General features: G+C 33.6%; 1 protein-coding gene across 2 annotated transcripts; it reads right to left on the bottom strand.

The window, feature by feature from the left end:
* Window positions 1-1243: 1243 nt before the first annotated feature.
* LOC104084482 (pentatricopeptide repeat-containing protein At5g66520-like) lies at window positions 1244-4451 on the bottom strand. Of its 2 annotated transcripts, XM_009588354.4 has the most exons (3): window positions 4228-4447; window positions 4046-4088; window positions 1244-3388 (listed from the first exon to the last, which is right to left on the bottom strand). In XM_009588354.4, the coding sequence occupies exon 3, from the start codon at window positions 2967-2969 to the stop codon at window positions 1440-1442; it is 1530 nt and encodes a 509-aa protein (XP_009586649.1). In that variant the 5' UTR covers window positions 2970-3388; window positions 4046-4088; window positions 4228-4447; the 3' UTR covers window positions 1244-1439. The 2 variants fall into 2 exon arrangements, 1 of the variants encoding a protein (XP_009586649.1); XR_011411129.1 differs by lacking the exon at window positions 1244-3388 and adding an exon at window positions 3395-3927 and having other exon boundaries at window positions 4046-4451.
* Window positions 4452-14797: the final 10346 nt, after the last annotated feature.

The following is a 14797-nucleotide window of genomic DNA, read 5'->3' as shown; positions in this document are numbered from 1 at the left end:
ATTCTATATGGTTATTATAGAAGGGTAGTTTTACAAAGAGTGTTCATCTATAAATATGGTTGTTGTTGTTATAGGTAAAAGATTGTTATATAGAGGTAAAATATAACTTAAAAATCGGTTCTGAAGAAAACTTGGCTTTTATAGCGAATTGTTGTTATATAGGGATGTTGTTATAGAAAGGTCTGACAGTTTTATTATACTGTCAAACCTCTCTATAACAACATCTATAACAATCATTCACTATAAAAGGTAAATTTTTTCTCGATCCGATTTTTTATGTTATGTTTACCTCTTTATAATAACTTTTTACATGTAAAGCAACATCTATCTTTATAGTGGTACGCTCTTTGTAAAATTACTCATTTATAACAGTCATGTAGAATCTCTAAGAATACCAATAATAAGTTTAAAGATAATGACCTCAACCTACTACTACTTGAACTAAGATAAAAAAAAAAATCAACTGTTAAGCTATTAGATTGCTTTCAAGGGAAAGCTATCAGATACCTTTTTGCTGAAAATTTGGACACAAACCTTCGCCAATTCAAACGTTATATTGCTAGTAAGAGACTGGAATCTACGGAACATGCTACAATTATAGAGTTCTTCCATCAACTTTGAAAGAATTTAATCTTCTTGTAGCTTTAAAATGTGTGCCTCAGAGTTTAAATCTTTGTACATTTAATTATAAATTTATTAATAATGTATTAAATTTCTTTAATATTTAATTAGTTAAATATGCATATCTTTTGAATAATTTTCTATCTTTTATATATACATTAAAAAATAATTGATTCTTGAATAATTTTTGTTTATAACAGTCAAAAAAATTTAAACGACAAATACTATTATAGGTGTATAACAGTCATTCACTATAAAAGCCAAAAAATATCAAAATAAACGATACTGGTATAGAAAAGTTTGACTGTATTTTCATTACAACCCACATGCAACGCATGCTTAAAGACCTAGAGCATCAAAAGATGGGTGACACAAGTCGAAAATAAAACAAGAAAAGACAAAAAGAAAGATAAGGGGCGAGGGGGTGGGGGCGAATCGAAAACAAATCAGCCACGTGATGCTCGATTTACTATGAACACTTTCATCACAGATACACACTGTTGAAATTGTAATAATGGGCCACAAAGCATAAAACTGCAAGATAGCAATGGATCAAATGACTGCACAGGTTGTTCAAGTAATTAATCAATCTGGTTGGCAGCAATCTTAGGAACCACATAGCTTAGCATAAGAACCACTCTGAATCTGATTACCAATTTCCACAGGTCATTTACATAATATGGAGCAACTTAGATTCAGAAGAAAAACAAACGAAGAGAAACACATTACTGTTGTCTATATTCTGACCGTTTAGTATCATATTCAATCAATAAGATACATTATATTAGGCAACGACTAAGCAAGTTACAGACTTGTTGTCACTTAGGATGTAATAGATCACTTGCAAGGGATTTCTCAGCTATACCATTTACCTCTATGACGCTACATCCAGGCTGCTTCTTTATCCTCATCTCCTCGATCAATTTCCTAACACACTTAGCTTCTATATCTCGATCAGCTTCCTTGTATATATTGTATGCAAGTACACAAGTACCATGGTCAGCTACCTTCATGTTAGACAGCTTTCTCCATATCCTATCACCTACTTCAACATTACCATACACCCTACAAGCACCAAGTAAAGCTCCCCACACATTAGCATCCCCTTTCTCTATCCCTCCCATGTTCTCCTCTATGAACTTCTCAGCATCCTCGAGCTTACCAGCTCTTGCTAACAGGTCTACCACACATGCGCGATGTTCAAACCTGGGTTCAACTCCATAAACACTGCCCATTCTTGAAAACAGTGAAAGACCTACGTCGACCATTTCTGCATGAGTGCAAGCAGAGAGCAGAGAAACAAAAGTGGTTTCATTTGGCCGATTCCCACTTGCTATCATCCTATTGAACAATTGAACTGATTTCACTGCATCTCCATTCATTGCAAAGCCTGATATGATGGCATTCCATGCTCCAATATCCTTATAAGTCATCACTTCAAAAACTGATGAAGCCGACTCCATTCTACCACATTTAGAGTACATGTCAACTAATGCAGTAGCCAATATTGGGTTTGACTCGTAACTATAATGCTTAGCAAATGAATGTACCCAAAAACCTTGTGCTAGTGCACCTAGATGAGCACAAGCCGTGAGAACACTCACAAGAACAGACTCGTTCGGCATAAGACCGTCTTCTTCCATCCTCCGATACAAGCAAAGCACCTCCTTAAAATCACTAGCCCGTGAATATGCTGCCATCATTGCACTCCAAGAAATCACATTTCTCTCTGGCATTTCTTCAAACAACAATCTAGCTTTCCCCACCTCCCCTATTTTCCCATATCCATCAATCATGGTGGTCCACATAACCACATCTCTGTTGGGAATTTCATCAAACAACATATGTGCTCTGTCCATCTCGTGATTTAGGGAATAAAATTCAATCAACGATGCAACAATAAACCGGTCATGTTGTAATCCCAATTTCAGTAAATGGGCATGCACTGAAAAACCACGTTGACCAAACTCGTTTAAAATCATCGAACAAGCCTTTATCAATGGCGGAAAAGTATAATTATTTACAATAAGCTTATCTCTAAGCATATCTTTGTAGCATAGAACTGCTGGTATCGGCAAATCTGATTGCATGTATCCTCTGATCATGGTATTGTACAAAAAAGTACTTTGGTAGTCAAGATTTTGAAACACAATATGCGAATAATTGAAGAAAGAAGGATTCCCAGAATTGACGACAAATAAAAGAAGTGGGGCAATGGCTGATGGAGTTTCAGGGAGGTAGAGTTTGAGGAGTTGGCAGTGGAGTTCTTTTAGGTGGTTGAGAGTTCTGCACTTTTGTGTGAAGTGCGTTAAGGCAGAGTGAGTTTCGTTAACTGCTTTTCGAATCATTTAGAATGGTGAAAATGGCAGATCATTTTTTTCCATTCCTCATCTCAGGAAACAAGTCCTAAGATTTCTCCAATGCATGATCCTTCCTTTCAAATCAACATAGAAATCATTTTCAAAGCTACCTTTGAAATGTTGATTTGTCTGAGGTTTCTGGGGCTAATGGTTCAAAGCCCTTAATGGCTTTAGCAGATTCTCTAGTACATGTTACAATTGCGTACATTCTACTGCACAACCACCAGAGCAGAGAATGTAGATTAAACCACTTTCCGATCCTAAACTATTTTAACCACTTTAGCTGATAATGATTGATCATACTAATATATACTGACTGCAAGCGTCGTGCAAATTCTTGTAATGTAAGTCGATTGGTTTGTCCACACATCTTTGCAAATGTAGCTGATCAGGAGAACATACTCGGCCTGGCAGTCGAAAGCAATTAAGGCGACAATATCAGAGAATGATTAATCACAATTCTAAACACAAATAGACAATTGCCTGGAAATCCACACTTTAGAAGTAATGTTTTCCAAGAGTAGATGGTGTATCCAGTAAAGTGAGTATTACAATTCACAAGTTACAGTCTCTAGAAATAGCCAGTCCAATTTGCCCCCCGGTTTTGGTTCAGTGGTAAACGCACAGTAGAGGGACGGACCCATTATCCAATGAGTTTTAACCCAGCTGGCCCTCGAGGATTTCACAGTAATCAAAAGAAAAAAAAAATAGCCAGTCCAATTTCCTACAAAGGGTAATTTAAGTGATAACTTGCTCATCATGGAACCAACAAAAAACTAATAACAAAAAAATATGGTTTCTTGTTCTAACACCCGTTTAGACATTTTAACAAACACCTAGCATTCGATTATACTAACAGGCTTTACAGCAACGGCAAACTTGTAACTGGTGATTCTCTTAGTTATCCCTTCAAACACAGATATGGAAAAGATTTACTCCCTGCATCCTACAAACTCACAAATTACACGTATTAATTCCACCCCATTTCCAACACAAAAACATAAACACGCAGAAACTCAGCAAGTATGTTATAAAGAACAAGAAACAGAGAGTTTATAACACACCTATTGATTGTCTTCTCTTCAGTTTCTTATAGCATATCAAAGACTGCAAAAGAAACCAACTGTTACGAAAGGCATTGAACTTTTTCTCTATATCAACATGGCGAAATGCACAAATAGCCGATTTTAAGACATCTATTTAAAGAATAGCCACTTTTCACAAAGTTTAGCCGGTTCAAAATCACCTTGATGGTCTGAAGTTAGAAAATCGAGTGTCTCAAGTTTTCAAATTCAGACCAACGGGTCTGATTTGGTTCTATTGAAGCCTCAATTATGAAATTTGAAAAAAGTTAAGCTTTGGTAGAGCTCCACTTCATATCCGAAAGTTTGAATTTTAACTTTGATTTTTAAAACTTAAGACTTTGGGGTATGAAGTTAGGCTTTGTCATAGTGCAATTTCAGGATCCGAGATATCTGAATATTAATAATAATAATAAGAAGAAGAAACAACAACAAAAGGTTTAGTATGAAATTTGTCAACTGGCTAAATTTTGGATGATTATTAAAATTAAATATATTTTAAGTAGGAGTATTACAAGCAACTAGCTAGTGTCATTTCTACGTAATATCGCTAGTCTAAATTTAAAATCTACCCCATCAAGACTAATTCTTTTAAGATCAGATGAAATTCAAAAATAGTCAGATTTATAAGTGATAATTGAAAAATAGTCACAGTTTCAAAAATAATCAAAATTTAATCACTTTTCATGTAAAGAAAAATCTGAACGAAAACACTGTTCAAAATTCGAAAAATATTCCAGCATAATATACTGGAGTTCGAATTTTTTACTTGTAAACTTCCAGCATAATATACTGGACCATCATAATATGCTGGAAGTTCATACACAGGTACTCCAATCTCCAGTATATTATGCTGGAACTTTCTGTGTGCTGGAGTTCCAGCATAAAGTTCATACGCAGGTGCACCAATCTCCAGTATATTATGCTGGAACTTTCCGTGTGGCAGTAAAATAGTGGCTATTTTTCAATAACTTTACAAACGCTGGCTATTTTTTAATTACCAGTCCGAAAACTGGCTAGCCCGTGTTATTTTTACTCTAAGATCTAATACGTATTTTGACTGGTTGTTGTTTTTGAAAAATATGAGTATTTTCAAAGAGTAATATATATATATATATATATATATATATATATATATATATATATATAAACCTGTGGCTTTGAATGAAAAAGACTTGTTAATGGGAGAAAACTTACTCGGACACGGTGCATTCATCAAAACTCAATTTAGTATGGTTGAATGATGAAATAGAAGTAATAGTAAATATTTAATAAACTGTGGATAATTAATAAACACTATGTAAAAGATATATATCGTGCATTTATCATATGCTGTATGGATGGGTGCCAATAAGCATTTTTTGTTGTGAACTTGTGTTTTAATACGGAAAAAGAACTATATAAGGGAAATAATTTTTAAATTCTCTACTTTTGTATATCGTTTGTGTATGGAGTTATTCCAGTGAATATTAAGAAAATTAGGAGTAACCATTTTAGGAGACAAGCTTAGACGAAGTAAACGGATGGGGTCCATTTCATTCAAAAGTCAAAGTAATAGGTATGTGCCTAAATAAAATATTTGGCTGAGAATTTCTTTGGTTTGGTAGCCAACTTTGTTGAATTGTTAACATTAAAGAAAAAAAAGGAAAAGTGTGTGCAAATTATCAAATATAGTAGGCTTTAGAGAGTGAGGCTTCGGCTATAAAAGTAAGGTTTCACATATATAGTATAAGAAAATAATCTGTGAGAAAAATAGAGAGTGAGCGATATTGTAGTGAGGTGGGAATATCAAAAGAGGGTTATTTCTTTTGAGTGTTGTAGTGGTCTTTGGAGTATTTTACTCATACCTACAAAGTGTAAAATTCCTTGCTATAATTATATCAGTCGCTCATCTTGGGGCCGTAGTTTTTCCCTTATTCAAAAGGGTTTTTCACGTAAAAATTTTGGTATCGTTGTCATTTTTTTATTCTTGTTAATTACCGTATCTCGGTGCTACGTTATTATTCTGCTTTTATTACTGTGAATATTATTTCTGTAGGGGTATATTCCCAACAAAAACATCATTTGAGTTCTTTTTTTAATTGGAATAAAAAGTGATGAAACATTTTTATCCTTTAGTCAGAAATGAAGCTTTTTGTAGTGGAGGTGACTGGTCCGATGTTTTACAGATAGAATGTCAAGTAGCTGCAATAAACAGTAATACGACTTGCTTAATTCTTAATTTGAATTGGTTGTCACCCTATTATCGTTATGCACATACGTTTTGCATTTGTAGCCAAAAAGAAAATCATAAGCAACAACATAAAATTTTGGCTATGTAACTAATGATTGGTGAGTTGACAACAAATATTTCAAAAAAAAATCACTAAAATTATATACAATAGATATTGAATCTACAATTTTTGAAACCTTTGACTTTTAGGCTAAAACAAAAGCTTTAGAGCCCGTTTGGACATAAGAATATTTTTTTTTTTTCCAAAATTTTTTTTGAAAACAATGTTTGGTTATCAAAATCTTACCATTTTTCCAATCTCACTTGAAAATGGGAAGGTTGCTAGTGTTTAGTTACAAAATATATTAAAAAAAAGACATCCAACTATGTTGCAAAAGTTATAACCAAACACAACTTCATCTTCAATTCAAATTTTAGTGAAATTTTAAATTTGAAATTTTTTTTTGGAATTCATGTCCAAACGCCTACTTAGTGACCTTGTGATGGTGCCGCTCCTGATTTGAAGAAAAAAATAGGGATTGTTTGGTATGATGGATAAGCAAAATAATCTTGGGATAAAAATTGAGGAAATCTCACTTTATACCTATTAAGCCCAAACTATTTACCTTATAAACAAAGGCCCAAACTATTTACCGTTACTACCCATATGGCCCAGACTATTTACGCGACCCACCTATTAGCGGATTCTCATACCCGGCCCAAGCTATTTCACCCAACAGCCCACGCAATTAGCGGATCCCATACCCACCTTCTTTAATGCCTCATTTATTTTGTCTTCGTCATTTAACACTATAGACAATTTTCAAATCTCCATAGCCAAACCATGAGAACCCATATTGCACCCAGATTCGAGTTTTAAATTTTTTCTTCAGATTTCGTTCTATCTCTTCGTCTAATAGTAATTTCTTGGTGAAATTTTTGCTTGTGAAAGTACATTTTAGTGAAAGTGGGTTTCAAAATCATAGAATTTTTGTGTTTTTCTTTGTACTTTTCTGAATCAATGTCTATGGGTTGTTGTTCTTACTATGGGTTGGAAGCATTGTGTACGTAGATGGTGGCACCATGGACAACATCATTCTTCAACCCAAGTAGCTGCTGAATCTGTTGCCTCAGTCATGTCCGGTCCTAATTTTTTATTATTTTCTGATTCTCCGTCTGTATTTAGTCCTAACCCTAGCAGTAGTCGTATTGAAAACACGACTGAAAATATAAAATTAGAGGGTGAAAAAGGCAACAATATTGATGTATTGTGAGTCAATGTAACTCTCTACCAGTCATTACTCGACACAAATTACGAACCAATCATAGCAGGTGTTGTTGTGAATGATAAGGGAAAAGGTAAAGTTGTTAAGGATTCTGAGTTAGGGGGAAGCCGACGTGAATCTGTACCTGAAACAGAGACTCAACCAGTAGATGTTGATTGTAGCGATGATTCTTAGTTAAAGAAGAAAAAAATTGGTGTCGCACCCAAAAAGGTAATTTTCTTAAAATTAGGATCTGTGCTTTTGAATGTATAGTACATTATTATTTTTTGATTTCCTGGTATGCTTTTGTATTATATTATAGTTATAGTCAGTTGTGTTATTTTAAGTGAATTTTATTTCTGAAATAATTTATATGATCATGTTTTGCATTGTTGAGGTTCTCCTGTGCCTATACACATAGTGTATATGCGTTATGTAATAGTTTTTATAGTTATAGGAAGTTGTTGGAATAACCTCGTACAACTATATACCCTGTTAGTATAGCTATATACTATATTGGTATATTGGTATCATATGCTTTTGGATCTTTTTCTGGTTATCTTGGCTATTTGTTTTTCCTTTAATAATAGTAGTATAGTACAATATCTTGAAAATACTTTATAGCTGCATACCTTTTTGCTTTTTATCTTTATGCCTATCTGTTATGTAATAAGTATAGTCATTTATAGTTATCGGGAATTAGCCAGTAAAATTATATACCATATTGGTATAGTTATATGTCGTGTTGGTATTGTATGGTAGTTGTAATATTTTTGGTTGTTTTAGTTGCATTTTTAAGTGAATTCTATTTCTGAAATTGTTTAACATGTTTTGCAGTGTTGGGATTTTCTTGTGCCTATGGACATAGATTATAAACCAAAGGTTGATTGGGATACCAACTGCCATGTTATTCATCTGTTGAAAGAGAATTTATCAAAGATACAACTTCAGATGTTTAAGAAAATATGCTTTGGATATTTTTTGGATCTGCCATCAGTTATTGTGCAGATTCGGGTTATGCACCATTTGCTTATTAGAGAAGTACATCATGAGGTGAAAAATGAGATGCGGTTTGTAGTGAGTGATTCTAGGTTACGCTTTGGTTTGGGTGAATTTTCACTCGTTACTGGGTTGAAATGTAAGGGTGATACAAGTATAGAGAGCGTAGAAGAGAATATGTTAATTTTAAAATATTTTTGGACTGCATCTGTGACATTGGCCCAACTAGTAGACTGTTTTACGAAGAAGAAATGGGAAACAGATGATGATGTATTGAAGATAGCAGATCTTTATTTTGTGAACAGCTTCTTACTTTCTCTGCTCAAAATAAAGGTTATTTCACGGTCTTACATTGACTTGGTTTAGTGCGGTGATTTTAATAATTATCCCTGGGGTATAGATGTTTATAACGCTACAATCGACTCGTGTTCCAACAAGTTTCAAGATAAGCCTTCTTTTTATAGACTCGGTGGCTTCCCGTTGGCTTTACAGATTTGGTTGTATGAATGTTGCCCAAGTTTGGATGGTCACTTTGCTGATCATATTGGAAACAAACTTCCACGAATTCTGAATTGGGTAGTCATGAATCAAATACAGAATGAGCGAGTTGCTTTGCGAATGTTTAGTTTGCAACGCGAGCAGATAATTTTCTCATATTTTTATTGCCTCTCTTAATGTTTTGGTATAGTAGTTTAGTCACCGGTAGTTGTAGCAATATCCCAGATCAATGATATACTTTGTTGGTATACATGTATACTATATTGGTATCATATGGTAATAGGGATCTTTTCTGCTACTTATACTTTTATTGTTACTTATACTTTTAATTTTCTCATACTTTTATTGCATCTTTTAATATTTTGGTACAGTATTTTAGTCACGGGTAGTTGTAGCAATATCCCATATCAGTGATATACTCTGCTGGTATACATATATATAGCATATTGGTATCATATGATAATAGGGATCTTTTATGCTACTAATAGTTTTATTGTTACTTATACTTTTACTTTTCTCATTCTTTTATTGTATCTTTTAATATTTTTGTACAGTAGTTTAGTCACAGGTAGTTGTAGCAATATCCCAGATCAATGATATACTCTGTTGGTATACATGTATACCATATTGGTATCATATGGTAATAGGGATCTTTTATCTTTCCATGTTTTATTATCATTTCTATTTCTAACTAGTGTGCTTAATAATTGCAGCTAAAGAAAATCACCCCAACTGATGTTGAGAAGCAACTATTTGATGTGCATGGTTTAAACTTTGAAATTGAAGTTGATTGCACTGACAGTTAGCCTGATAGCTTTTAGGTTTTTGGTGCTCAATTGCCATAGACACAAAGTATGCATCAAAGTACTGGAGGTGATTCAGAACCTACTAATGTTGAGGTAATGAAGGAGTTACAAGGTTTGAAACTTTTTGTAGAGACCAAGTTTGAGGAGGTGCTTGCAGCTATTGGTAGGCAGTCAATGAAACCAGAGGGAAATTCAGCGGTATTGATCTTTTATATAATATAATGCTATAGTATATTATTCAAAGATGCAATATATGCTTATAGGATACTATTCCATTCTTTACTTTTAGTGCACATATTATTCTTGTAATATACATAATAATAAAATTATTGTTTTCTCATTTGCAACATAAGCAACAGGATAATGATCCTTACTTTTGTGAGATGCATAATAATTATGACCAGTTTGAAAGGGGCAACGGTGGGAATGATCCTGTAGTTATTGGAGATAGCACGCCCAAAGCGCTTTCTAGTATGTAAATCACAGATTTTTTTTTTGCTGTTATTTTTTGAAAATAGAACTCTTGATTATACTTTTATATGTTTAGTGTCTGGTTTTGGTGGGGTTGGTCGAGAGGGTGGTGCCAGTGGTGTCAATGTGAAGAACGTCATAGCAAGGCATGGCGTAGTTAATGATGATTTGTATTCTAGTAAAATATTGTATATGTAATTTTTTTATTCTTTTTTTTATTTATTTAACTTTGTGTATTTGTGCGTTCACTAACTTTTTTTTTAACTTTTTTCAGCCCCCTTCATAAATGAGCATGATCTTGGCATGGATTCTAACTTTGAACTGTCTATATCTGCAATTGATCAAATCAGTGTCATTACACAACAAGCAAAATATAAGCACCCATCTCATGATGTTAAAAAGTTTGGACCTGCTCCGTTGCCATCAGTAATCCCTGCACAGACATGACCAGATGCTGTTATTGAGTCTAATACTGCTCCACAGGGTACGATTATTGATGTTACTAATTCTGAAGTTAGTATGTAAATGAGAGATTTTTGATAGCTTTTTTAATTTAAATAGTGATGCTGATAATGCTTTTATGTGTTCAGCATCTCGGGTTGATGGTGTTGGTCAAGTGGATGTTGGTGGCAGTAATGTGAATTTGTCTTCTGGTAATGTCTTCTATATATAACTTTTCATTCTTTTTTTAAAAAAAATTCTTAACTTTGTATATTTGTTGATTCACTAGCATTTTCTAATTTAAGCTCCATGTCCACACGAGGGTGATCTTGACTTGGATTCTGATTTTGAATATACTGATTCTCAACTTGATCTAATTGTTACCATTACACAAGGAGGGAGACGTAATGTAAATCAATCTGGAAATGAGCTGACAACTCGTTCTGTAAATAAGTCTAAACTTGATCAGCCGGTATAAAGAACTATTGTCCAGACACATACAGATGTTGAAACATCTCCTGCTGTTTTCACACGGAGAAGGCGCCATGCAGCTGTAAAACAGTCGTCGTATATGAATGACTGACAATCTGGTGTTAGTGCAGTTGGGAGATCCTCGAAGGTTATAAAAGGAAGATTTCCATTTGTAAATGACATTTCAGTGGCTATTGATTATAAGCTTATGACTGAATTCTCAAACTTTGTTGAAGCAAACATGTAATTGGGAGAGTGCGTATTCGTTTTCATGTACTTTTGTTTTCATATTTTCTTAATTTTTGTTGATATATTTCTTATCCATATCTTCTTTTATACAAAATAGGAAAGTGTATATACCCGGTGATCAAAAGCTGGACCCTTGTTTTGACTTTGAAGTTAAACATATTGATGATAAGATATTTTTCCATACATTAAACTATTCTGTCAGGCCACTGTCTAGTTCGATATGTGTACTGCTTTTTGTTTTTGTTGTTGTATTAGTTCATGCATATTGTTAGTGTTAGTCATGTTTTCTTCCTTTCTTTTTTGCAACACTTGAATATTATATTCTACTATCTTAGGAAGAAGGCAAAATATAAAATTAATATGCCAATCAAAGTCACAACTAAAGATACTCTTTTTAATAATATCATTCAAAGAGTTTACACATAATTTGTAAAAGGTGGGAAATAAGATCATTTGATTGATAGATCAGACGATTCCATGGAGTAAATGAAAGGATTTAGGATGCATTGCAACACTCCATGGCACCAGGTTGATCATGTCCTCTTTCCAATTAATTTGGCAGAAAAGTGGCACTGGATATTGGGGTATGTATCATTCCATAAGAGATGTTTTTGTGTATATGACTCGCTACCTAGTCGAAAGCACAAAAAAGCTATTCAAAAGGTGGCAGAGGCATATGCTGTGTTGATCCCCCTATTTTTAGTTAGCATTGAATTTTATAACCAAAGAAGTGACATTGTAGTACAAAATGGTCTGCACATGGGAAAGGACTTGACTGGTCCATTTGAGATTGAACTGATTACAAATCTGCCAACACAGCAAAATTCGTAAGAATAGTTACTTTATATTACTTTGTTTTCCTTATTCATATTAACATTTTTCACTACTAATTGATTTTTATATTCTATTCATTTGTTTTATTTCAGAGATTGTGGAGTATATGTTGCATGCTTTGCTGAGTACATTATTGAAGGTCTTCCTATCCATGCTGTCAATTTTGATGTGGATGGTCTTCGAGCTAGGTTTGGTATACTGTTGTGGCACTATGGGAGGAACAAGTAGTTGCATGCGAATCAAGTGAATCTGAGGCTCCAGTAGCAACAAAAAAGACTCGTGGAAAGAAGCGCATGAAGTAGTATATGTCTCTTTTTGCTTTTAGTTAATCGTAGCATGAACACTTTGCAGGATTTTAATAGTTTTTGGTGAAGTATGGTATTTTGCATTATTAGATTGTAAAAATGCTAGCTTTTAAATGTGTGTTTTAGGAATACAATTGTAATAGTATAATATGTTGCTATAACTGTTTTAATGTTGGATTTTATCTTCAGTTTATTTTATTAGGCTTTTCTTGGGCTTCTTCAATAAAGTTGTTGGTTTATTAGGAGTGCCTTTCGGAGATAAAATGTTCTCAACACTTGAAGTGAAGCCATTAGTGCAGAACATGGCTGTTACAGTAGCACTGTTAGTTCCTACTCCTACTGCCATTTGTAGTAGGGGGAGCATTGTTAGTTCATTGTAATACACCAGTAGAAGTTATTTTTAAAGGAGCTACGACGTTCAAAAAGAGGAACTATGTTGCTATTTGGTTGAAGAACAGTGCGAGCATTGATTTGAATGAGAAGAAATATTTTTAGAAAGTGAACTGGTTTTGAATTTGTATTGAGGGTAGTTTTTAGTTGTAGTTGAATCTAAGAAATTCTGTGCAGATTTTGCATTGTTGCACCAGTTATATTTTGCAAAGATTTTGGTTCAGGTATATTAGTGTAGTAGAACTATATACTAATCAGGTATACAGATATACCATTTGGGTATCACATTGTATTTGAGTACCTTTTTTCCTGCAGCAACTAGCTATAAATACTGACATGAGTTGCAAACTGTGCCAATTTTGTTGAGGAAGTATGTACAAATGTTGCATTTTTTGGTGCACCGCTTGTATTTCTGCACATATTTTGATTTAGCCATATTAGTGCAATACAACTATATACCATTAAGTTATACAAATATATCATCCGGGTATCACATTGTATTTGAGTACCTTTTTGTTATACTTCAATATTGATATGAGTTACAAAGTGTGCTCATTTTGTTGAGGAAGTATGTACAAATGTTGTATTTTTTTGGTGCACCAATTGTATTTCTGCACATATTTTGGTTTAACCATATTAGTGCAATACAATTATATACCAATAAGATATACAAATATACCATTCAGGTATCACATTGTATTTGAGTACCTTTTTGTTATACTTCGATATTGACATGAGTTGCACAATGTGCCCATTTTTTTAAGGAAGTATGTACATATGTTGCATTTTTTTAGTGCACCACTTGTATTTCTACAGACATTTTGGTTTAACCATATTAGTGCAATACAACTACATACCAATAAGGTATACAAATATACCATTTGGGTATCACATTGTATTTGAGTACCTGACGATGTACAATAACTACATGTAAATAGCTTCCAATTTGTTATACTTCAATACTGACATGAGCTACAAAGCGTGCCCGTTTTGTTAACGATGTATGTACAAATATTGCATTTGGGGCAACACTTCTATTTCTGCACATATTTTGATACCAATAAGGTATACGGATATACCACTTGGGTATCACATTATATTTTAGCACCTTTTTTCCTGCAACAACTAGATATAAATGCATCCCACTTTTATATACTAAAATAGAAAATAAATAGATTCTTATTGAAAACACAAGTAGCCCTATAAAAATTCTGCCAAAAAGTAATTTGGCAAAGAATTACCATACCAAATATATGTCTAGTGCAAGACATGCATTTTATTTTTTTGCAATTCAAATGATATGATTCTACGATATATGAGTTTTATAAAAACATTAAAGCATTATATCAATCTCTCTTTGGAATATTTCGTCACATTCTCCGGTTGTGTCCTTTTTTTCCGCATAGTGCACATGTAACTGTATTTTCTTCCTAACCTCATATGCCTCTCTTCTTTTTAAGTCTTCCTGGTTTGATTTTTCCTTTTGGTGGCAGTACCGCCTGCGAAGAGACATGTTCTGAAATTTGCCACGTTGTTTTATCAGGCAAAGGGTTTACTGGTATCTCATATGTTTTCAGGAGGTAGTCTATGATGTAGTAATCCGAGCAATACTTGTATGAATCCATATAAAATTTTTGTATAACTGCCATTGCATGTGGACATAGAATATCATCTAGATGAAACCTTCCACACGTGCAGTTTTTTTCATATAGGCGCACCATATTTCTTGTTTGGCTATTAATTACTAAATGTAAGAATTGAGTTGATGGCAACACCTAATATAATTTGAATTC

Source organism: Nicotiana tomentosiformis, chromosome 9 (genome assembly GCF_000390325.3).
Source record: "Nicotiana tomentosiformis chromosome 9, ASM39032v3, whole genome shotgun sequence".
Taxonomy (NCBI): Eukaryota; Viridiplantae; Streptophyta; class Magnoliopsida; order Solanales; family Solanaceae; genus Nicotiana; species Nicotiana tomentosiformis.
The sequence above is the reverse complement of the archived record's forward strand: the minus strand, read 5'-3'. Positions and strand labels throughout refer to the sequence as shown.

Bases quoted from the DNA above. Each gene is read 5' to 3' on its own strand.
- LOC104084482 (XM_009588354.4), bottom strand. From the start codon at position 2,969: ATGATTCGAAAAGCAGTTAACGAAACTCACTCTGCCTTAACGCACTTC.